Below are 26,547 nucleotides of genomic sequence, written 5' to 3'. Positions count from 1 at the left end.
AAATTAAATGTGGCAGCCTCCATATTCTTCTCTCCTTTCAGTTGTCCTTTAAAGGAAGGTTGTAGGAACAGGTTGTAATATCTTTGAGGTTGTTGCTGCTGGCTGTGCCCTTTCAAAACCTTTTCCAGACTTCCTGTCCTGGATAAGGGGAGGACACTGAAGGGAAATGGCAAGCTTTTAAACTTATTCTCAATCAATATTGTAGTATGTACATGGAAACAAAATGTCTAGGAATAAAAAAAGGCCTCTATGGATAAATAGACAAGTTAGAGATAAAATGAAATAGGAAAAAGAATGCCTATAAAGCCCTATCTACACGGAGGGACATTGTAGCGATCCGGCGGCTCGCCTCTTCCGCGTGCCCGCCGCGTCCCCGCTCGCCGCGTGTGCGCCGCATTCGATTCCCTGCTCGTGCCCGCCGGCGCCGCTTATCTCCCGCACGATTCCCTGCCATTGTCCCCTCGCGGGGATCGAGCAGGGAATCGGCGGTACGGAGATCCGTCCTGTCGGATCTTATCAATCGAGCCGCATCAGCGGCTCGATTGATAAGCAGCATCGCGGCCGCATCTACTCGTGTAGATGCGGCTTAAGGTCCTAAAACAGGAGGGGACCGAGGCTGCACTAAGCAATTACAAGGAGTGCAATAAAAATTGTAAAAAAGAAATTAGGCTGGCAAATATCGAAGCTGAAAATCAAATCGCTAGGGATATCAAATCTAACCCCAAAATGTTTTACAAGTACATTAACTCTAAAAAAAGAAAGGTTGAATGTATAGGACTCCTAAAGGATGAGGGTGGGAAATCAATGGTGGATGACCAAGGTAAGGCAGAGTTATTAAATGCTTTCTTTGCTTCTGTCTTCACAAAGGAAACCGCACTGTTGCAAATTACAGATGCAGAAGAGTCTCAATCTTCCAACTGTAAATACTTAATGCAGGAAGAAGTGAAGGCAAGACTAAATAAATCAAAAATAGACAAGGCACCTGGCCCGGATGGCATGCATCCTCGGGTCCTAAGGGAATTAAGTTCAGTTATAGATAAACCCCTTTATTTTATCTTTTTTGTGACTCTTTCAACTGGCAGAGTCCCAGTGGATTGGCGTACAGCCCACGTTTTCCCATTATTTAAGAAGGGCAAAAAATCAGATCCAGGAAATTTATAGCCCTGTAAGCTTATCAGTTGTATGCAAACTATTTGAGGGGTTACTAAGAGATACTATACATGACTTCATAGTAGAAAATAATCTTATTTCACAGCATCAACATGGTTTTACTAAAGACAGGTCCTGTTTGGCTAACATGCTCAGCTTTTATGAGGTAGTGAACGCTAATGTGGATATTGGCAATGCTGTAGATGTGATATACTTGGACTTTGCAAAGGCCTTCGAGACTGTTCCCCACACAAGTCTGGTGCAAAAGTTGAGGATGCAAGGACTGGGAAAGAGTCTGTGTGCATGGATAGGGAACTGGCTAATGGACAGAAAACAGAGTTGTGGTCAATGGAACATACTCAAAATGGGAGACTGTTAGCAGTGGGGTCCCACAGGGGTCTGTACTGGGTCCAGTGCTCTTCAATTTATTTATTAATGACCTAGTAGATGCAGTAGTGAGCAATGTTGCTATTTTTACAGATGATACAAAATTGTGCAGAATCGTCAACTCTCAGGAAGATGGTGTCATATTGCAACAGGATCTGGATAGGATGGCTATATGGGCACATACATGGCAGATGAAATTCAATGTTGAACAATGTAAAGTCATGCATTTTGTTCGTACCAATGGTCTAGCACCATACAAAATAAATAGGATACAGTTGGGGATATCAAACTTGAAGGACTTAGTACTCATCGACAACAAGTTACATAATCGTACTCAATGCCAAGCCGCTGCAGCTAAAGCTAACAAAATATTAGGATGCATTAAAAGGGAAATAAAAACTTGAGATGCTAGTATAATATTGCCCCTGTTTAACTCTCTAGTAAGGCCAAGTCTGGAATATGGAATTCAGTTCTGGGCACCACATTACAAAAAAGATATTGCAGTTTTAGAGCAGGTGCAAAGACGAGCAACAAAATTGATACGTGGGAAGGAAGATCTCACCAAGAAAGGTTAGATAAACTGGGTTTATTTAGTCTAGAGAATAGACGCCTTAGAGGGGATCTAATTAACATGTATAAATACATCAGAGGGCAATATAATAGCTTGGCGGATGAGCTTTTTGTCCCTAGGCCTTCTCAAAGGACTAGAGGACACGATCTGCGCATGGAGGAAAAATGTTTTAGCCATTTATTTAGGAGAGAGTTCTTTACAATAAGAGTGAGTAAGATGTGGAATGCATTGCCACAGGAAGTCGTTATGGCAAACTCTATACTTGCATTTAAAGAGAACCAGAGATGAAGCACCCTCATGTATTTTATTACATTTATCAGTGGGAACATGACAGTAAACACCTACCCTGCTTTTAGTTTTATTCTTCTCAGTCTAATCTATCTGTTATCAACTGTGATAATAATCCACCGACTGATTCAGTCTAGGTTTGACCTGGAAGAGTCACTCTTCTGTGGAGTCTTTTCAAGCCCAAGCCTGCCCCCTCCTGGCTCAAATTTCCTACTCAGAGCTGTTGACATGGGTGGGGCTGCTGCTGCCGAGAAAGAAGCTCTGAAACAGACAAGTGTATCTGTGTGCACTGTGCAGCCAGTCATTATCTACTGTATGCAGTTTCATTTCTATGAGAGACACTTCCTACAGGCAGCCACACAGCATACCAGAATAATCAAGTTGAAAGCAGACAGATAAAAGGCTGCAGCAGCCCTGCTTGTCTAAAGTTTCATAGAGGCTAGACAGCACATCCAGAACTCATACCCCGGAAGCAGAAGGGATATGAGCCGGCGGCCATATTGGATATTTCCTGGAGCAATAATGGATAAAAAAAACACTCAAAAAGGCACACCAGAGTGGCAAAGTTATCAGGTAGAGCATTTATTCTTTACAAGCTATCAACTAATATGTTTATTTTGTGTGAATCGTTCATCTCTGGTTCCCTTTAAAGGGGGCTTAGATGCTTTTCTTGCGTTGAAAGACATCCATGGCTACAATTACTAGGTAATGCCCAATGTTGATCCAGGGATTTTATCTGATTGCCATCTGGAGTCGGGAAGGAATTTTTTTCCCTTTTGGGGCTAATTGGACCATGCCTTGTAAGGGTTTTTCGCCTTCCTCTGGATCAACAGGGATATGTGAGGGAGCAGGCTGGTGTTGTACTTTGTTCTCTGGTTGAACTCAGTGGACGTATGTCTTTTTTTCAACCAAAATAACTAACTATGTAACTATGATAGTGGACCACAGAGAAGAGAAAGCAAGGGCCACTCTTCCAAATGGTAACCTACTGTACCAAAGTAAAGATCTGTATGAATCAAAACTTTTCACCTCTAACTGGCTGGTGTCCTCAAACAGCCTTATTCTCCTAAGTGGGCCGAAAGTTTTGCATTCCTTCTCCTTCCTTCTTATCCTTCAGCTAATGTGGACTATGCATTTTTAGCATGACATTCCTATTGTACCTGATTTTACTTGTCAAATAGTTCTCAAGCCTAGTCTAGTCTGTGATTTTTTTTTTTGTATTTTTTCACTTTGTATTTTCATGTTCCCCACTACTTCTGCTTCCCTCTACATGACGTCATAATACTTAGTAGTGTTTTTTTATCCTGTCACCATCAGGGCTGTGGAGTCGGAGTCGTGGAGTCGGGCAATTTTGGGTGCCTGGAGTCGGAGTCGGGAAAAAATGCACCGACTCCGACTCCGACTCCTAATGAATTTGTAACTGTAATTAAAATAGAAAATGATAAAATGTTCTATTTCTCAGATAATAGTCCTTAAAAATAATGTATATATACAGTATATATACAGTAATAGCTGTGCTTAGTCCACAAAAATGAAATAAACCAATCAAAATTAGTTACTTGTGCTGCTTCAATAAAGCAGTCCCCGTATTTTTAAAGTCAGATATACATATCTGATTGTGACTGTATATATGATGTGTACACAGGAATCTCTTATATATACTAAATAACCTCTATGCTGTAAGTATAAAGCCTGATGTGTAGCCATGTCACTAATAGAGATGGTCAACGAGATGGAAATAATTCTGCATTGATGCTGATTTATGCAAATGTATGCACTCCCTTTGCTGATTAAATCAAATAATTTGATATGTTATTAAAATTTGGTTTGGTGACTACAAATTAAAGGGTAACTGAGACGGATGAAAAGTAAAGTTTTATACATACCTGGGGCTTCCTCCAGCCCCCTTCAGGCTAATCAGTCCCTCACTGTCCTCCACCACCCGGATCTTCTGCTATGAGTCCTGGTAATTCAGCCAGTCAGCGATGTCCGGCCGCATGCCGCTCCCACAGCCAGGAACATTCTGCACCTGCGCAATAGTGCTGCACAGGTGTAGTATGCTCCTGGCGGCGGAGTGTGTGCATGCGCACTACACCTGAGTGGCTCAAGTACCTGGACTCATAGCAGAAGATCCAGGTGGTGGAGGAGGACAACGAGGGACTGATTATCCTGAAGGCGGCTGGAGGAAGCCCCAGGTATGTATAAAACTTTAATTTCATCTGTCTCAGGTTTACTTTGTTACACAGTAGTACTATACTCTACATATGCACTCCCCACAGAGCTGCAGGGAATCCACTGAGAATGCTGTGCACATTGAACACAGAGGTGTTGTCTGTTTACAATCTCCTCATTCCCCTGCAGAGTACCTGCACATCATTCTTACATGTACCCACACTTACATTGCCTAGGGCCTGATAGATGTTCTTTGTTCCGGTTTGTACCTTTCACAAGTACTCTTACCAAGGACTAGTTTTAGTCTAAAGGGAATAAATATAGTAGTCTACATATCCTTCTCACTTCAGTTGTCTTGTAAAATTCCTAAGCGTTGGCAGTTAAGAGACAAATTTCATGTTACATACTTTTAATCAACAAAATTGTAATATGCAAATTAGAGGAGTCGGAGTCGGAGTCGGTGGAATCCTAAACTGAGGAGTCGGAGTCGGTGGATTTTTGGACCGACTCCACAGCCCTGGTCACCATCGTTACCTGGTCAAATCGTGCTAGTTTTATTCCTGCTGATTTAAGAGGTACTTTAAAGTGGATCCGAGATTAAAAACTAACTATAACAAGTAACTTGTCTATATATCTTATCTAATGTTTAGATAGCATATCTAGCTGCCAACAGCTTCAACAGTTTATGATTATTTATTCCTGTGATACAATGAGGGCAGCCATGTTCTGTTTGTCCATATTGTCACAGGCTGAGGGCTGGAGATGCTATCAGCTTGCCTGTTTGTAAATTAAGTCCTCTCTCCTCCTCCCCTCTGCTTCTGAAATCAATGGCTAGTAACCTCCTCCTGCCCAGACTGAGCTCCCATAAGCCCTTGCTACAGTGCCAAGGCACAAAAGAAGCTGTGGGCGAGGCTTGTTTAGTTTATAGGAAATTGGTGTATTTAAACAAAACAAAAGTATTTGGCCTGAGGAATGCCTTATAAACTACATGAAAGGAACACAATTATGCAATGAGTAAAGATTTATCTGGGATCCACTTTAACCCAGGATTGATCTCCATTCCATCAGTAGCTGATGCCCCCTTTTCCCACAACAAATCTTGACCTTTTTTTGAATAGATCATCAGGGACGTTTGTATGGCTGATTTTGTGGTTCAACCCCAGTGTGATATCAGGACCATGGCCCTGACAGTTTCCTGTCTGTGAACCTCGTTGTAATGCCCCGCTTCCAACTGCCAAGCAAGCTGTATTGTCCTGTGTGTAGCTCTCTCTCTCTCTCTCTCTCTCTCTCTCTCTCTCTCTCTCTCTCATTGTTAGTGGGCGTGTTTATAGATACGGTAATTGCAGTTGGTACTGTTGCAGTTGCTGCCAGCAGTAAAGATGATTACCTGCAGGCTCATGGTGGATTATTCTTAAACTATCTTCTATTTTAACGTCTCACTTTGCAATGTACTGATTTCTTTTTTTTTTTTTTTTTTTCCTCCCTACTACTATTTTTTAAGTTCTTCTTTAATCGTTTATTAGCATTTTCAGATCTTCCTGAGGTGAAGGTCGCTTGGCACCTGCTAGGTGACCTGAATGATGGGTAACCTCTCTGCTTTAGAGCATGATAAACTTCCTCAATCTGATTGAGATATATGTTAAAAAAAAAAGTTTTCTTCTGGTTGTTTTCTGCTGACTGAAGGCTGGCTGTGGCCCTCTAATAGCCTCCCACACTCCATCAGCATGGCTGTTGCATAACGCTGCCGGTAATTAAAGTCTTGGCATGGTTGCACACCTTGTTGCTGTTGCAGAATAGGTATTCCGTTCCTGCTTATGCATAGCCAACTCTGTCTTTTGGCCATTTTTTTTTCCTACGCTACGATTGAATGGAAAAGCAAATTACCCTAAGATGTCTGATGTATTTTATTTAGTACTTCCAAATAATGAAATCCTTGCTTTGTGGAATGAGTTGTCTGCATGCTGCTAGCAGCAGGCTGCTGTATATGGACAGGGCTTGGAGTCAATAAATGCGACTTCACGCTTATACTGATTGGTAATTCATAAAATCCTCAAAGGACTCCCAGCTTGCTTAGCATAATAGCCGCTATATATTCTGCGCTGTTTTCTTTTGATTGTAATGTTGGGTGCATATTAATATGCCAAATGTTGGCCAAGTACTACAGAAAAAGGAAAAAAAAATATATGCTCAAAAATATTAATGTTGGCGCAAATAACATTTGTTTTCTTGAAAGTGCTTTCATCAAATTGTGTTTTCATTCAATAATTATTTAAAGTCATTTGGGAAATTGCTGGTACTTACATGTAATCCTGTGTGCTTTCAGTAAATCTAACCTTTGTTTTCCAGGGAGGTTTTTGTTTTGCATGGCTTATTTGCAGTGTATGTTGTGCTTGTTTATGTGTATGTCCCAGTGATGGCCGGGAATGTGCTAAGGGGATGGGGTACATTAGGATTCGGAGGACTCGCCGTAGTAGATGGCAGCAAGATGTGGACTTCTTAAATGAGATGGTGTATATATACTGTATATGTTTTTGTTAAGTCTTTATTTTTCACTGTTTCCTCCATTTAATAAAGCAGTAGTGAATACTAACCTCACATTTTGTCATAAAGAGTATTTCTTAGTGATATAGTTTTAGATTTCACCTGTGGCCATTTATTACAGAATTGTTTTTTTTTAACTCTTAAGCCCCTTATTTATTTAAAAGCTTTCAGGTGCTCCATGGCAATTTATTTTAGCCCCCTTTTTTATTTGTTCAATGTTCTTGCTTCTTATTAGTACTGATGTAAAGTGTATTTATGGCCACTTGTCACTAGGGGGCAGGGTGAGACAATAACAGGAGTTCTCCTTTCAGTTTCTATATTTTCTGCTAGGAGAGAGAGATCAAAGCATTTCAAGAATTTACAGCACGAGTTTTGCATAATGAGATTAACTTTTTGCGGACCGCCGGTATTAGATTCTACGCCGCACTTGTGGCTGTTCTAGCCTGATGCGACGTAGAATCTACGCCACCCGCCGTTTCCGCTCCCGAAGCAATCGTGCGCACCCGAGAGGGAAATTAAGCTGTCATATGACAGCTGACATCTCCCCTCAGTGATCAGCAGCCATTGCGTAGTGATCACTTTGAAAGCTGCGCGGTAGGGGGGGAAAGAAGAGGATCCACTCGCCTCCCTGCCGTTCCCACTCAGCACTCCCCAATGCTCTTGCCGGCATCTCCACTCGTAATGTAAGTCCCGCCCCCCCCCCCCCCCCACACACACACAGCAAAATGCCTGGTCCTTAAGGGCGATTAGGCGGCTGGTCCCTAAAGGGTTAAAGAGAACCCGAGGTGTGTTTAAAGAATGTTATCTGCATACAGAGGCTGGATCTGCCTATACAGCCCAGCCTCTGTTGCTATCCCAAACCCCACTAAGGTCCCCCTGCACTCTGCAATCCCTCATAAATCACAGCCCTGCTGTGAGGCTGTGTTTACATCTGTAGTGTCAGTCTCAGCTGCTCATCCGCCTCCTGCATAGCTCCGGTCCCTGCCCCGTCCCTTCCCTCCAATCAGCAGGGAGGGAAGGGATGGAGGCGGGGACTGGAGTTCTGCAGGAGGCGGGGAGAGCAGCAGACTGACACTATAGAGATAAACACAGCCAGCTCTGACAAGCTGTTTGTCAGCAGCGTGGCTGTGATTTATGAGGGATTGCAGAGTGCAGGGGGACCTTAGGGGGGTTTGGGATAGCAACAGAGGCTGGGCTGTATAGGCAGATCCAGCCTCTGTATGCAGATAATATTCTTCAAACCCACCTCGGGTTATCTTTGAAGGAGTGCACTTATCTCAAACGAGATAACTTTATTGAAGCTGGTATTGGGTTAAAACGGAACTGAAGACTACATGGAAAAAAAAAGTTATTTTTTACCTGGGGCTTCTGCTAGCCCCCCACCCCCAGATTAAATGATTCCCCCCCCCCCCCTGCTCTGAAGGACAATGACATGGCACTCTTTTGCCTCCTGTAGTGGCTTTTGGGAAGGAGGCGTGTGCAGGACTGCTAGGTTCTGTCCTTTCAGCAGACCTGTACAGGAGTTAAGCCATGACTGGCAGTGCTAGTCTTTGAGGGTGTAGGTATTTGCTTGAGCTAGGGTGTCAAGTCATGTGACTGGGCGCCTGGTAGTAAAAATAAAGCTAATACTTTTAACCTTTAAATATTTATCATTATGATGGAGTGGAGTGTATGTGAAGTTATAAAATCCAGGATTTTATTTTTGGGAATAAAACGAAACTATAGCTCTGATTTGAAAAATAAATAACGGGCCACTTGTGCATTACTGTCTTTATGCTTTCTGCCTGTAAAAAAATATACATATATATATATATATATATATTGGACACTTCTCTACTTCAACCGCAACATTCCTAATTCTGTTGTAGTTTAGCATTATTAAAATAATTGCACAAACGTGTGCAAAATGCGCAAACAGAAATGCGATCACATGCCAAAGTATTTGGCTGCGATATAGCTGTCAAAGTGTTACATAGCTATACATAGTGCTGGGAAAGTACATTAAGTTAATACAGTATTCAGGGCAGTGTAATAATATGTATTGACCACTAGATGAGTGTAGGAAGGCAGGAGAGATAGCGGAGTTCTGCTCTTATAAGTCTAAAACCACGTTTCTACTAGAACGTTGAAAATTCCAAGCAGAAACCGCACAAACTAATGCATATCTGCAAATTTTTACGCAAACTCTTTCAAATATGTGTTTTTAACCATGTCAGTGTCGGTTTGCGCTTTTTTATTGAAATTTACGCTAAAACTCGCACGGATTCGTATGGAAAAACGCAGGCCAATTACCTATTTAGTACATTACATGCTAATCGCGCACACTACATGGTGTTGTATGCGAATTCAGATGGCTCTGCTGTGTGGAATTTTTCTGCACAGCCCTGTGCGCAGATTCTGTTTTATAGTGGGAACAGACCCATTGACTTGTATTGTCATGCGGTTCTGCATGCAGAAAATGCATGCAAATTCCTGTTATTGGAAAGGGGCCCTTAAAGAGAATCTTTATTGTTAAAATCGCACAAAAGTAAACATACCAATGCGTTAGGGGACATCTCCTATTACCCTCTGTCACAATTTCGCCGCTCCTCGCCGCATTAAAAGTGGTTAAAAACAGTTTTAAAAAGTTTGTTTATAAACAAACAAAATGGCCACCAAAACCGGAAGTAGGTTGATGCACAGTATGTCCACACATAGAAAATAAATCCATACACAAGCAGGCTGTATACAGCCTTCCTTTTGAATCTCAAGATATCATTTGTGTGTTTCTTTCCCCCTGCATCTCTCATGCACTGAAGTTTCAGGCTGCTCTTTTCTTCCTGCAAACAGCTTTGCCCTTGTCTGTAATTCCTCAGTATGTGAAAGCCCAGCCAGCTCAGAGGACGATTTATCCAGCTTGTAAAAGATAAGAGAGAAGCTGCTCTAATCTAAATAATACACAGGCAGTGTGCATAGAGGGCCCTGGAAGGGGGAGTTCATAGCAGAACCACAACACTGAAGAACTTGGCAGCCTTCCAGACACAGGCCGACAAGTCTGACAGGGGAAAGATACATTGATTTATTACAGAGACTGTTATAGTAGAAAGTGTTGCAGTAAGACAGAACACATTAGAATAGCTTTTGGAACTTGTAGGATGATAAAAAACAGGATGCAATTTTTGTTATGGAGTCTCTTTAACCAAGTGCTTGTTAATCACTTGACTGCACTGCATTATGGTGTACCCAAGCAACTGCTCAAGTTAACCAGCTGCAGCATGGAGTTATCTATGAGATAACTTGTGCACGGTATGTATAGGGTTGACTGCTGCCATTGTAATGCGGTGTGTGAACAGCACCCATGACAGTTAGATGTAGAATCTGCTTCATTCAGCTCTTGCAGAATAGTAGGAATTACCTTTTGAACTTTTAAGCACTATCTTGCTATTGACAGTGCAGCCAGATACCAGTGTTTTTTTGGCTTTTGTGTACTTATCAAGACATGTCCTTCTGCATTGAACTGCTGATCCTGGCTGCCTCATCTACATAGAAAAAGCATTGCTTTATTAACCCCTGAAATTAAAAATCATAAATGGTAAACTCTAGCTAGGCACCATGATTACTGCATTTTTCAGACTAAAAGACACACTTTTTCTCCCCCAAGAGTGGGAATAAAAAAGTCACTGCCTCTTATATTCCAAATACAGGGAGTCCCCAACTTAAAGGAAGTCCCCAACTTACGAACGCCTGGTGATGCACACGGCTCTGTGATGTCGGGCCTCCCTGTATTGTCTGTGTCCTCCCTTGTCCCATGTTCTCCTCCGCTCCCCTGTACCAAGTTAAAAGCAGTGCAAGCAACACTCACCTGATCCGAGGTTGCCTGCGGCAATCTGCTTCTCCTCTTGCTTTTCCTGGTCACGTCATTACACATGGCCGGCACTAGGGGGAAGAGTCAGGGTGAGGGGACGGCTCTAGTTGCCATGGGCACCATTGGATCAGATATGAGACGCAATCGACTCTCACTGTTTTTAACTTGGTATGGGGGAGCGGAGGATGACACAGGACAAACTGGGACACAAAGCAGAATGGAGGACAAAAGAGGACTCAAAGGGTAGTAGGGGCAAAGTGTTTTGGTGACTCTTTGAAAAGAAACAATCCTGTTCGGTGGAGTATAGGGTTGTTTTACATCAAATCCAGTGTAGTGTTATGTATAGTGATTTATGCCATTTACTAATGTATGATAGTGGCATTGTGTCAAAATACATGAAGCAGTGCATTCAACACAATGCAACACATATGTATTGCATATACAGAAGTAAAACAATGTATTGCAATGCATATGTTGTGTGTTGCCATTGACATACCGTATATACTTGAATACAAGTCGACCTCTTGTATAAGTAGACTCCAATATTTGACCATATTAAGCTGGAATTTTTTATTCACTCAAGTATAAGTCTACCCAGCAAAGGTAATGGCTGCACTTGGGGCTCAGTAGGGGTTAACCACTTCACAACTGAGGGGTTTTACCCCTTCAGCATCCGAGCAATTTTCTCCTTTCAGCGCTCCTTACATTCATTCGCCTATAACTTTATCATTACTTATCACAATAAAATGAACTATATCTTGTTTTTTTCACCACCAATTAGGCTTTCTTTAGGTGGGACACTATGCCAAGAATTATTTTATTCTATATGTGTTTTAATGGGAAAATAGGAAAACATTTGGAAAAAAAACATTATTTTTAGTTTTCCGCCATTATATTTTTTAAATAATGCATGCTACTATAATTAAAATCCATGTAACTTATATGCCCATTTGTCCCAGTTATTACACCGTTTAATTTATGTCCCTATCACAATGTTTGGCGCCAATATTTTATTTGCAAATAAAGGTGCATTTTTTTCAGTTTTGTGTCTATCCCTAATTACAAGCCCATAATTTATAAAGTAACAGTGTTATACCCTCTTGATATAAATATTTAAAGATTTCAGTCCCTAAGGTAACTTTTTTTTTTTATTGTAATTTTTTTTAATTTTAATGTTTCAAAAAAAAATTATTTGTAACAATTGGGGAGTGTGGGAGTTAATTAGTTAAAATGAATAGTGAAAATAATGTATTTGTATATGAAAAAAATGTTTGGGTGTAGTATTAATTTTTGGCCACAAGATGGCAACATTTTTTTTTTTTTAGGCATCCTGCAAGCGTCGGAAGGACGCTTGCAGGAAGGGAGGCTGGGAAACTGAGTTTTCTCACAATGATCGCGCTGCTTCTCGTAGAGGCATGCCGATCATTGCGGGGGCAGAGATCAACGAACGGGAATGGATTTTCCCATTCATTGATCTCCGGGTGAGCGGGCAGCGGCGTGCACGATCGCGGGGGAGAGCGCACGTGCGAGCGGGAGTGCGGACAGCGGCGGTGGCGGCGGGGGGTGCGTATATCTACGCTCCGGGCGGGGAACTGAAGTCCAAAGGAGCGTAGATATACTGTACCTGGGCGGCGAAGTGGTTAATGACTGCACTGCATGCAGTATTGCAGCCATTAACCCTTCCTGTCCCTTAAGTGCAGCCAATAACTCCTTCAGGCCCCCAAGTGCAGCAATTATTCACTCCAGCTCTTGCAGCCCATTATTTCCCCTCTGCCCCTTTCCTTGTTAACTGTTGTGGCCAGGACTTTCAGACCTGTGTTTTCTTGGCATTTCCTTTATCAAAGTGTCACTTTCCACTGCCTAAACTGCTGCAAATGGGAATATCATTAATAGTACACACACTACTCAGTGTGCTCATGGTTTCCTGTTACTCGTGTAGAAGTCGACCTCTATACTTTTTATTTAGTGAGTCAGACCTAAATCTCTAGACTTATACTCGAGCATATAGGGTATTAGTGTGTGCTGTACATCCGCTATGCGTTACTCTGCATCAGATTCAGCGTATCCTGGGTCTCAAATAGGGATTTCTCAAAACCACAGGGCTGAACGGTTCCACATGTAACCCAACTGCCTGCTCACAGAACACCTTCCCCACTTCAGAATGCTTAAAGAGAAACTGTAGTGAAAACAACATAATGAATAAAATTGCTTATTTTTTACAATATTCATTTATAGTGTTTGCCCATTGTAAAATCTTTCACCTATCTGATTTACATTCTGAAATGTATCACTGGTGGTGACTTCTTTAGTTCTGCCAGGTGATTTGTACGTTATGTTTGTTACCGAGAGCGGGGATGAGCTCATGAGTAGGTAGCTATTCGAATTTGTGATTAAAATGAGGCTTAGTTGCCTCAGATGTGTGCATAGGAGACGGGGGTAATTACCCAAAAGTCCGGCGGTTTCTATGTATCACACATCTCGAACGCGTGAAGGAGGTGGTGCGCGGTAGTGAGTCATGGAACGCGTCCCATTGGATGCGTTCAAGACGTCTGATACATAGAAGCTGGCAGACTTTTTTTTAACCCCCTGTCTTCTATGCACACACCTGAGGCAATTAAGCCTCATTTTAATCATGAATTTGAGTAGCTACCTACTCGTGATCCCATCCCTGGCTGAGAGTTATATGCAGAGAGGGAAATACTGCTTGACAGTTACACAAAGCTGTTATTACCCACATGATTCGGACATCACACTGTGGGAGGGGTTTCAGCAGTATATCGGCCGCACAGACCTTCCTAATAATCGATTAAAGAAAAGATAAAGACTTCTCGTGGGAAAGTGGGCATCCGCATCTGATTGGAATTAAGTTCAAACCTTGGTCAAAGTTAGGCCCCTTTTACACTTAAAGAGAACCTGTACTGAGTAAAATTATTTAAAATAAACACATAAGGTAACTTCAAATAAACATTACATAGTTACCTTGCCATCAGTTCCTCTCAGAAACTCACCATTTTCTTCTTACAGTGATCCCTTCCAGTTCTGACAACATTTTGTCAATTGAAATATATCAGTTGCTGTCAGTTATATATCAGTTGCTGTCAGTTACAGCTGAGAGGAGAACTGATGTGTCCATGTTTCCCTATGGCTCAAGTGGGCGATGTTACAGTTTAACAGTGTGCTGACCAGAAAGCTGTTATAGGGTAATAGCCATTTTCAAAATGGAGGACGGAGAATTCCATTGATCACAGTGGACAAACAGGATGCAGGAGATGAAAAATAGATTAAAGAGTAGACTACACAGGAGGTAAGTATGACTTGTGTATGTTAATTTTGACATTTAATGTTCAGTTCAGGTTTTCTTTAATCAGTTACTCTCAGTAGTAACTGAAAGAAAACTGACTTTCAAAGTAATAAGTAATGCCCATGTCTTCCTATGGCACCTTTTACACTTAAAGAGAACCCAAGGTGGGTTTGAAGAATATTATCTGCATACAGAGGCTGGATCTGCCTATACAGCCCAGCCTCTGTTGCTATCCCAAACCCCCCTAAGGTCCCCCTGCACTCTGCAATCCCTCATAAATAACAGCCACGCTGCTGACAAACAGCTTGTCAGAGCTGGCTGTGTTTATCTCTATAGTGTCAGTCTGCTGCTCTCCCCGCCTCCTGCAGAACTCCAGTCCCCGCCTGCATCCCTTCCCTCCCTGCTAATTGGAGGAAAGGGATGGGGGCAGGGACCGGAGCTATGCAGGAGGCGGGGGAGCAGCTGAGACTGACACTACAGATGTAAACACAGCCTCACAGCATGGCTGTGATTTATGAGGGATTGCAGAGTGCAGGGGGACCTTAGTGGGGTTTGGGATAGCAACAGAGGCTGGGCTGTATAGGCAGATCCAGTCTCTGTATGCAGATAACATTCTTTAAACACACCTCGGGTTCTCTTTTAATGCGTTTTAACTGAAATCTTATTCCCAATGCACTGCTTTGGAAAAAACGCCAACTGATTAAGTGTAAACAGGGCCTTAGGGCCTGTTTCCACTACACACATATTCTGGATGCAGAAAACTGACTCCAATGAATGCCTATGGGAAATCTGCATCAGAAAAATCGCGTTTAGTGGAAACAGGCCTATAGGCATTTATTGGAGTCAGTTTTTCTGCATTCAGAATCCTCGTGTAGTGGAAACGGGGCCCTTACTCTTTAGTGCTCTACGTTGCAAGGAACCCTCACATGCAGAAATAAAACTGCAGGAGAGAAAACACCCCATGTTGCATGACAGTGCTCAGGCCTATTTTGTTGCTGCGTGCTTCTGGGTTTTGTGCTCAATGTATCTCTCGCCATGCTGTTTAGTCTCTGCAAAAAGCAAATCCTATTTTCAAATGTCACTTTTTAATAATGAAAGCATTTTTAATAAAACTATATGTAGGCAGCTGTTGGCAACAGGCTCCAGATATTGTTCCCATCGTGGTAATCTACCTTTAATTGTTTACCCTGGCTATGTAAGCACAAAAGCAACATGCAGTTAGTATTGCACCTGCTGTCTTGTTTCCTCTTAAGTTACAGTCTAATTGAAGAATCATGGTAAGTCCTGTTGCCTTTCTGCTTCATCCCAGCAGTAGAGGCAGGTTTTCGTGACAAGTGTTCCTGAGGGGGAGGGAATACTAAAGGATACTAGAGAAGTTGTAATGTGACAATCAACAAGTTACGTCTCCTTTAGCATAGTCTTCATGCAGGGAAAAGCATGGAAACTCTTAAACTTCATTTTATTTTTCACTTTTGAATGAACCTTTTTGAAATGAACCTCTGATCAAATCTGCCTGGAAAATAAACAAGTGTCTGGGCCCCTAAAAGAGAACATGAACTGAAAATAAAGTCAAAATAACCATACACAGGTCATACTTCCCTCTGGTGTAATCTACTACTCAATCTCTTTCTCCTCTCCCATTTGTCCACTGTAATTAATCTATTTCTCCGTCCTCCATTTTAAAAATGGCCATTCCAGGTCAGCACACTGTTAAACTGTCATATCACCCACTTGAGCCATAAGGAAACATGGACATTACCTTGCACATTCAGTTATAACTGACAGCTGCTGATATAGAACTGTCAGCAACTGGTATATTTCAGTTCTGACAAAATATTGTCAGAACTGGAAGGGATCACTGTAAGAAGAAAATAGAGATCTTCTGAGAGGAACTGACAGTGAGGTTAGTATGTTATATTCATGTGCAGCTATGTCATGTGTTTATTTTAAATGTCCTCTCTTCAGGTTCCCTTGAAGACTTTCCTGGAACCCCAAAGCCATATTTTGCTTTTAATGGTTAAATATCTAGCTTTAAAGAGACACTGAAGCGAAAAAAAATGATTATATTATGATTTGTATGTGTAGCACAGCTAAGAAATAAAACATTAAGATCAGATGCATCAGTGTAATTGTTTCCAGTACAGGAAGAGTTGAGAAACTCCAGTTGTTCTCTCCATGCAAACAAGCCATTAAGCTCTCCGACTAAGTTGAGGCTAGTACACACTAGCAATTTTGATTGGCCCATGATTGGTCAATTTTACCACCTCCATGTAGTATGAGGGCCAAACAGATTTTCAATTCTATGCAGACTATATAGGTAACTGGTCACACTACATGGAGGTGGTAAAATTGACCAATGATTGGCCTATCTAAATTGCTAGTGTGTACAAGGCTTTAGTCGTGGAGTGGGCTGTTATCTGACTTTTATTATCTCAACTGTTCCTGGACTGTTTACTTTTTCTCTGCTAGAGGAGAGGTCATTACTTCACAGACTGCTCTGAAAGACTCATTTTGAATGCTGAGTGTTGTGTAATCTGCACATATTAGAGAATAATGCAATGTTAGAAAAAACACTATATACCTGAAAATAAAAGTATGAGAATATTTTCTTTGCTGCTAATCTTCTAGTAATTATTCATAGTACACAACCAATTCACTATATCATATTTTTTTCCGCTTCAGTGTCTCTTTAACCACATAATGACAAGCTGACTTATAAAAACGTACTGCTAGAGCCTCTTAATGACTCCAGGACGTTTATATAAGTCAGACAGTGCTGCTGCCACTGTGCACGCTCCCGCACGTGCATTCCCGTGCACGTGAAAGTAGTGGGGAAAAAAAAATACACCTTTATTTCCATATACTATATTGTCACCATCCTTTGTACTAGGGACATAATTAAAATCTTGTGATAACCAGAACAAATAGGCAGATAAAAGTGTGGGTTTTATGCACCGTAGCAGTGTTTATATTAAAACTATAGGGGATGAAATTGGAGAAATTGTGTATTTTTTTTCATATTTTCCTTGTTTTTCCCTTTAAAATGCATAGAAAATAAAGTAATTCCTGAAAACAAATATCAACCCCAAAAACGCCCAATTGGTGGTGAAAAAAACAAGATTTACGGTATATCATTTCATTGTGATTAGTAGTGCTTAAGCTATTGGCAAATGAAATGGATGAGCAATTAAAGGTGAAAATCGCTCTTGCCCGTTAGGGTAAAAACTGCTTTGGGGTGAAGTGGTTAAAGAGACACTGAAGCAAAAAAAATTATGATATAATGAATTGGTTGTGTGGTACAGATAATTACTAGAATATTAGAAGCAAAGAAAATATTCTCCTATTTTTATTTTCAGTTATATAGTGTTTTTTTATAACAATGCATCATTCTTTAATATTTGCAGTTTACACACTACTCAGCATTCTAAATGCTTTTTACAGAGCAGGCTGTGAACTTTTGACTTGACCTGTCCTGTGCAGAAGAAAAAAGTATATAGTGACTGACAGTTGAAATCATAAGCTTCAGAAGATGGAGCTCTCTGCGACTGTGAAAGTCGTGGAACTCAATGGCTTATTTTATACACAGTCGTTTAAGCGCACATCCTAAATCACATAGAAGTCCACATCTATGCAATGTCTTGATTCCGTGTGTCACCACCACCACCATGGACACCCAACAGCATACAGACTCACCAAATGTGTTGGCCACTGCTAGACTGGCCAACCATGCACAAATCCAGGAGCCTCAGTGCTTCAGGATCCTGGTGCCACTTTGTTGTTGTCCCTTTAAACCACCATCCTTTTCCACATTATCCATGCATGTTACCTCAAAAAAACAGCCTGCATAGTGTGACTCCGTTTAAAACTTTAATTTTAAAACACACTCACATGTTCCGAAAGTATTATGCACACATAGTTTTGCGGGCTTTCCCCCGTTGCCAAGTAGGGCGCTGCCTGTATTGAGTCCTCCAGCTCCTTTTCCACTCAGCCTGCAGACACGGCCATCACCACCTGCCGTTCACTTCCTGGTTGGGGCGGGAGGTTGGACATAGCAGGAAGTGAACGGCAGGTGGTGGTGGCGGTGTCTGCAGGCTAAGTGGAAAAGGAGCTGGAGGACTCAATACAAGCAGCGCCCTACTTGGCAACGGGGGAGAGCCCGCAAAACTATGTGTGCATAATACTTTCGGAACATGTGAGTGTGTTTTAAAATTAAAGTATTAAACGGAGTCACACTATGTAGGCTGTTTTTTTTTGAGGTAACATGCATGGATAATGTGGAGAAGGATGGTGGTTTAAAGGGACAACAACAAAGTGGCACCAGAATCCTGAAGCACTGAGGCTCCTGGATTTGTGCATGGTTGGCTAGTCTAGCAGTGGCCAACACATCTGGTGAGTCTGTTTACTGTTGGGTGTCCATGGTGGTGGTGACACACGGAATCAAGACATTGCATATGTGGACTTCTATGCGATTTATGATGTGCACTTAAACGACTGTGTATAAGCTTCTATAGGTCTTGCCTGACCCTGTGGTAGCGCACTCCACTTGGGCTTGAATTTGATTTTTAGCTATAGCGCTTTGATATATTTTATATCAATGGCTTATTTGCATAGATAGCAACTGGAGTTTCTTGACTCTTCCTGCACTGGAAACAATATTAGACTTGTCTCTGCTCCTAATGTTTTATTTCTTAGCTGTACTACACATACACATAATTATATCATCATTTTTTTACGCTTGTGTCTCTTTAAAGTTTTGATACTGTCTCCGGTGAATGATATTTCTTTCAGCTTCCATACAAACAAGTTTTGAAGTATGGATTTTTTAAATCTCTTCCTTGACAAAAAAATTGTTTCTCAGCCACACAGCGTGGTGGTTCATGTCACCACAATCTGAAATGCATTACAACTTGACAATCTGTTAACCAATACCTTGTTTGCATCTAATGTGCTATCACAGTTAAAGAGGAGCTGTCAGCCATACTATTTTTAGAACCCCCCACATATATAAGTAGATAAATACTTACTCTACTTAACATTGCACTGTCCACATTTTGATTTTAGTGATTTTTCTATAGTAAAAAGAAGAGAAAATCCTTCTTAGGATTCTCCATTTTAACTGTCTATCTTGAAGCCAATCCTGATGTCAATTCCTCCCTTACTCTCCTCTGCCTGATTGTGGATGCATTGCCCGCCCTCCTCAGTCTTCAGGCATTACCACCCAGCTCTGCAATAGAAAGTGTATTGGCTCAGTATGAGAAATATTGGCCAATCGGAGTGGAACAGAGGTTTGGCAGGGGGAAAGAGGCTTCAGCCAATCAGGCTGCATTAGTTAATTCTGAGAGGAAAGTAAAGAAGAAAAAAAGAAAACCCAGCATGCTCTGCAACTTAATTTGTGCGGCAATCTACCAAATAAGAGTCAGGTAAACGGGGGAATGATCATTTATCAACAAGAAAAGTAATAGTCTTATGTATTGCCTGATTAGCATCCTTATTACTTGTTTACCAGATAAAAAAAAAATCGATTTTTGATTTTATGCCCGAAACACTTAAAAAAAAAATTTTTTTTTTTTGCTGCTATTGCAAATAAACTCATAAAGTTCACAAACTCTTCCCCCCCCCCCCCCCAATCAACAGTCTCCACCAACCTTACTATGCCTTCCTCCCTTGTCAGTATGCCAGGGAGCATGGCTTAGACAGCAGCTGCTTCCCCCTCCTCCGTCACTTCATATGTGACTAAAAGGGGAGTGCTTTTTGGTGGAGCAGAAGGTTTCTTTATTTTTTGTCTTCAAAAACGTTTTTTTGTTTTTTTTTTACAATACTTTTTTCATACATAATTTACGCACGTTATCCACCACCACACTATATCTATATCCTCTGTGACTTAATCTAAGCCACAAGGACATAGATGCACAGCTGTGCATGATTGTGATTGCTCCTGTGAAAACCTCCAACACTATCTGCTGCAGCACTAATTAGTGAAAGGGAATATATGTTCCCTGAGCCAATAAGATTGATATCTACCATTAAAGTGCTTTTATTTTCTAAGTTCATAGTGAAAATATCCTCACCATAAATCGTGACAGGAACATAATCTAAGTTTTGTGATAAATAGCCAATCAAAATTTGTGTTTTTTTAATCTACAGTTAGCGATTTTATTTTTAAACTGGAATTGGTGAAACTGAGAAATATTGTTTTTTCTATCATTTTTCTTCTTTTCCAACAAAATTGGGGGGAAAAAATGCCATACAATGAAAGCCTAGTTTGTCAGTTTGTCTTGAAAAATAACCCCATATATATTTAATTCAGGTGCCATAAGTAGGAATAAAGTTATTGCTGATTAAATAGGGGCATAGCTTAAATGTCAAAACTGCTCTGGTCCAGAAGGGGAAAACGAGGTCTGGTTGCGAAGTGGTCTAATAAAATGCATGTTAAAAAGTAATTCTGTAAACTGCTGATTTAAGCTCCAAATTTCAGTAAGGCAATATCCTTACCACAAAATGTAGCAAACCAGTGCATATAACTGCTTTTGATAAAATGAAGATGAGTTTAAGTTAAGCAGAGCAGGAAATAACACATGTAACTTTGTCTCTTGCTATGCAGCTTGTTGCAGGCAGCGTTGTGATGGCATTTGAAGAAGTCTGCCCGGACAGAATTGATTTGATTCACAAAAACTATCGTAAGCTGTGTAACCTGCTGGTGGATGTGGAGGAGTGGGGACAAGTGGTGATAATCCACATGCTGACTCGATACGCACGCACGCAGTTTGTCAGCCCATGGAGTGAGGTGAGTGAGAAGATATTTCTCTGAACTAACGTGTTTGAGGTGTTTTCACTGGACTCATTCACTACATGATTTGTTACCATTTGCATATTTTTACAATACAGTATTAGTCCTGGAATGTATTTAGAGCTACAGATAAAGAAACGACTGCTACTACTTAAAGGACCACTGTGGCTAAAAAAAAAAAAAATCATATACCATAAAACCCTTGTGTCTCTGTGTAGGTGCGTTTTGCCCAGCACGCATTTGCGGCACGCGGGAAGACTTTGTACAGCAGGGCGACGGGTGCAGGGAGGCTGGCGCATGCGCGCGTCGCATCAACGGGCGGCTTTTTATTCTCGTATAATTGAGAAAATACATGTCCGTTTTTGGCTTCACCCTGCAGCAAAATTTCCATGCGCCTTAATTACACGTATGCAACACAACAATCTGTAGAAGAATGTAATATGTTATTTAGGATTCCCAATTTTACATTATCTGGTTTTTAGTATCAGCACTTCAGATATCTATTTATACTCTAATTAATATTAGAGTATATAGATATCTGAAGTGTTTCCACCTCATGTTTCAGTCGACCCAATATTTGACCCTCTTAATATGGATATTTTTTAATACTCAAGTATAAGTGCGCTCAGGAAGTTTATGGAAGCAAGTTAGGACCAGGAATGCTACTGGCTCTACTTAATGGAAACCTGAGACCAAGCTATTAAAAGAATTGATAATTACCTGGGTCTTCCTCCAGCACCTTCAAGCCATGGCTCCTTCCACATAACCCCGGGCCGCTCAGTTTGTCCACTAGCCAGCCCAGTAACTTTTCTCAGTCGTGTTTCCTTGCATATGCAGGCAGGCGCAGGACATTCCCGGCCACAGGAGCACGACTGGCAGACACGCCGCTGGCCTGCACATGCGAGATGAAGCACAACTGAGCAAGCTTACCGGACCAACTAGTGGATGAACCAAGCTTCCCAGGGAGACTGCAAGGGAGCTCACAGCCCGAAGGGGGCTGGAGAAAGCCCAGGCAAGTATCAATTCTTTTAGTAGCTTTGTCTTAGGTACACTTTAAGTACCACGAGGGGTTAATGCCTGCTCTTTGGGACCAGTTAATTGCTGCACTGCCTAAAGTATTGTGGCCGTTAACCCCTCCCGTTACCGAGTGCTGCTTCCCCCTTGATAATCAGTGCGGCCAGTGTCTGTCTGTCTATTGACCTTTTTTTTTTTTTTTTAAACCCTGTAATACCTATACCTGTTGATACACTTTTAAAGATTACCACCTGTAGCAATCAGGGGTGGTCACTAGGGTGGCAGTTCTGGGACCCCATGCTCTACAGATGCAATACTCTGCCATTGCCTAGCGATGCATCTGTACCGGACTGGTGCCTCCAAACTGTCACCCTAGCAGTCACATCTAATCCCTACAGACCTGCAGGCTTGAAATATCGATCCACCGCATGTCCAACTAGTAGAGAAGTAAGGCGTATGTGGTATCATTTTAATCGGGAAGCAACAAAGAATATGTTTTTAGGGGTTTTATAACTGTGGGACTTGTCATGTGAAAATTTTTTTCATCATTGAAAATTTTTATTGAAGAAATTTTTAACAAAGAGTGAGCTTACATAAGCATATGATACAACAGATGGTTCCGATTATGAGCTTAGAGTTAACACAAGATTCTGTATTACATGGGTTATAAGAAAGTTTAGTCATAAATTCTGTCCATGCTTCTTGAATATTGGTATATCCTGCATGAGGAGTGATCTCTCTTATCTGAGATACCTTCAGACCTGGCATTTTCAAAACCGGGTAAGCAGCCAGGGGAAGGTAGTCCAAGGAAGGCAGGATTTTATTTATTCCAGTGGTATTAGTGGGCCAGAACGGGCCACCACTGGATTCTTAGCTTTATATAGTGGCATACCACATGCGAAAGGAAGAAGTTCTTAGCAGAGAGGGGAACCTACTCATAACTTAGTAATAATTATACTTACAACAATAATACTTGATCTCTAAGTTTTGACCTAGCTGTGAACTAAAAATTAGCTTTTTATATAACCATATTTATCTATTTAACTATCCATGTCTATATTGGTTTCCGTATCCTATCTCTCATAGGTGGGGGGGGGGGGATTTGCATTCTGATTTAGGCGATGGGGAGTTATGTCCTTTGGTTTCGGAGTCCGTTTAGGTTGAGAGGGGGGGAGCTCATGTATTATGTTAATACGTCTCTCAGAGGTGCCACTCTGTTGGCATTTGGAAGTTAGAAGCTTCTAGGCCGAGTCTGTTTCTTGAGGCCTGTTCCATTTGGATGCTATTCTGGGTATAGCGAAAAAGTTGGTATGGAGGGATTTCTTCCTGTGATTTCCAGTTAGCAGTTATTAGATATAGGGCGGTAAGTATTAGGTGATAGATAGGAGGTCTTATGGGGGGCGGAATATATTCCTCGCTTATTAGGAGGGCAAATTTTGGGGAAAGTGTAAAGTTCCTTTTAAGGATTTTACGGATTAGTTTTTCCACTAGGGTCCACATATTTGAGATTATGGGACATTGCCAAAACATATGGAGGTAGGTGCCTAAGTGAGAGTTGCATTTCCAGCAAAGTGGAGAAGTCGATGAGGAGAAGGAAGATATTTGCCTGGGAGTTCTATACCATTTATATATAATTTTCCTGGACATTTCCCAGTGGGAGTTGTAGTGGGAAAATTTAGATAGCATTCTGTTAGCTGATATTAAGTTTTCCACTGATATGTTACTACTAAGGTCGACCGACCATACTTTGGCATATCTATTTAAAGGGGGTGAAGTTTCACAGCCCAGGTGTTTGTACCAAGTGGAAATGCCTCCTTTAAAGTGCCCTGTGAAGTTGAGCATGGTTAGAATGCTCGGAGGTAGGGAGGGGGTGGGCAGTTTAGTATTTATTATTAGATGGAATAATCTGTGGAAGGTGAATAATTCTTGTTGAGAAAGATTGTATTGCTTTTGTAGTTCCGAGAACGTTTTGAGGCGATTACCATTGAATAGGTCTTGGAAGATATGTTATTCCAGAGCTCGACCATGATCTCAGGTCTAAGTTTTTGGTGAAGTGTTTGAGAACTGATAAAGGGGTAGGAAAGTGAGTTTTATCTGTAGAAGGCGGTGGGTTTTTGACAAAATATTCCCAGGCTCTTAGGGATGCTTGGATGGTGGGATAAGGAGATTGGGGGGGTTTGGCACCCATCAGAATGCTAATTAGTACATTTTTTAGGTTGTGTCTCATAAGGGTGTTGTCTAAGTGTACCCATGGTTTTGGGGATGTGGGATTCCACCACTGTTTTACCATATCTAGGTTGGATGCATGATAATATTTTTCTATGTCCGGTAGGCCCATGCCACCTTGCAGTTTGGGTAGGGTCATAATTAAGTAAGATGTTCTAATCTTTTTTCCTTTCCATATAAATTCATTGATACATTTCTTAATTTCTGTAAACCATGATCTCGGTAATGGAATTTGTAGCGTCCGCAGGAGATACAAAATTTTAGGAAGTGTAAACATTTTAAAGGCCGCTATTCGGCCTGCCCACGAAAGCCAGTGTTTGGACATATTGTTACATTCTTTTTTGACTTCTGCTAGAGGGGGCACGTGGTTCTGTTTAAATAAATCTGATGTAACTTTTGTTAGGCGGATGCCCAAGTAGGTTACTGCGCCCTCTGCCCAAGCAAATGCGAAGATCTTTTTAAGTTGGGATTTCATATCCGGTGGGATGTTTAATGGTAAAACAAAGGATTTGGTATGGTTAAGTTTATATAAAGAGACTGCGGAGAATTGCTCCAGTTCTTTCATAATTTGGGGAATTGATACTAATGGATTAGATATTAGCAGAGCTACGTCATCTGCAAACATGCTAATTAGATGGTTGGTGTCGTTAATATTTATGCCTGTTATGAAGGGATTGGACCTGATTTTCTGAGCTATGGTCTCCATAATTAGGACGGAAATAATAGGAGAGAGGGGGCAGCCTTGGCGGGTGCCATTGGTAATAGGGAAAGATTTTGATATAAACCCTGCTGCGTTCACCTGTGCAGACGGCGCAGAATAAAGGGCCATAATGGCCGAGAGAATTGGGCCTGAGAAACCAAATTTAGTCAGGGTGGCTTTGAGGAATTGCCAGTGCACTCTATCGAACGCCTTCTCTGCATCCAAAGTTAGGAGCAGAGAAGGCGTTCGACAGAGCCGCACATGTTCCAAAGCTGTGACCATTCTTCTTGTGGCGTCAGAGGCCTGACGACCGTGGGTAAAGCCCACTTGGTCTTGGGCCAAAAGAAGGGGGGTGTACTTCATTAGTCTGTTTGCTAATAATTTAGCATACAGCTTTACGTCGGTGTTTAGTAAAGAGATTGGTCTGTAGCTGGTAGTTAAAGATAAATCTTTTCCCGGTTTGGGGATGACTGTGATTATAGCCCTCAGGTACTCCTCTGGTATTGATCCAGAGGTGGCAAAATCATTGAATAGGTCTGTCAATAGAGGAGATAAGGTGTTATTGAATGTTATCAGGAATTCATTTCCATAACCGTCTGGGCCAGGTGCTTTGTTACGTGGGAGGGACTTAATTGTAGTAGATATTTCACCGGCTTGGAAGGGGGAGTTAAGGCTATCTAGTTGCGTGGGGGATAAGATTGGGAGATTAATGGATTTTAAGAAGTTTGCGATGGAGATTTCGTTAGGATGCGTAAGAGAATTGTCTGCTTGAAGATTATATAGGGAGGCGTAATAGTCGTGGAATGCGTCTGCAATTGACCTAGGGTTAGCAACTGATTCTTTGGTGGAGGGGTGTTTAATTGTATGAATTTTTGTTTTGGCTTGTCTTACTTTTATGAGTCTAGCAAGATGGGAGCTAGCTTTATTGCTATATATGTAGTTGTCTAGTTTTAGTTTTTGCGTCAGATAATCAAATTTAGTTTGTAGAATGTTGTTTAACTCTTGTCTTAAATGAAAAAGTTCTTTTTCAGTGTTCGCTGAGGGGGACTGTTTGTGTAGTCTCTCTTGCGTTTGGATCTGTTCTAGTAATAAATTAAATTTTTCATTTCTTTTCTTTTTTAGAAAGGCACCTTGCCTTATTAGAATACCTCTTATGAATGCCTTTAGTGCGGACCAAATCACAGCCACCCCCATACCCGGGGTACGATTCTCTTGTATAAAACCTTGGATCTCTTCTTTCAGTTTTTCTTGGAATGTTATGTCAGTGATTAATGAAGTATTGAGTCTCCAGAAGGGGGGTCTTGAGTTGTTCAAATTAGGCTCTAGTGTAATGTGGATTGGTGCATGCTCAGACCAGGACTTAATGTCTATGCATGGGTCTGAAACCTTTTGTAAGAGTAGTTTATCCGTCAAGAATAGGTAAATTCTGGAATAGGTTTTGTGCACCTGGGAAAAGTGGGTATAATCTTTGGCTGAGGGGTTGAAGATGCGCCAGGGATCATATAGATCGTGCCACCGTAATTGTTTGTCTAGAGTAAATATATGTTTTCGGGCCTTGGAGGAGGAG

At 41.4% G+C, this 26,547-nt stretch overlaps 1 protein-coding gene across 2 annotated transcripts in view; it reads left to right on the top strand.

Moving 5' to 3' along the window:
• The window catches only part of AP3B1 (adaptor related protein complex 3 subunit beta 1), a 348,388-nt gene that overhangs the window by 101,887 nt on the left and 219,954 nt on the right, over positions 1–26,547 (top strand). For both annotated transcript variants that reach the window (XM_068249086.1, XM_068249076.1), the window contains exon 7: positions 20,855–21,037. In XM_068249086.1, the coding sequence (XP_068105187.1) occupies positions 20,855–21,037 (183 nt within the window). The remainder of the gene's footprint in view (positions 1–20,854; positions 21,038–26,547) is intronic.

Source organism: Hyperolius riggenbachi, chromosome 1 (genome assembly GCF_040937935.1).
Source record: "Hyperolius riggenbachi isolate aHypRig1 chromosome 1, aHypRig1.pri, whole genome shotgun sequence".
NCBI lineage: Eukaryota > Metazoa > Chordata > Amphibia > Anura > Hyperoliidae > Hyperolius > Hyperolius riggenbachi.
Note: the sequence above shows the minus strand (reverse complement) of the source record. Positions and strands in the feature narration are given on the sequence as shown.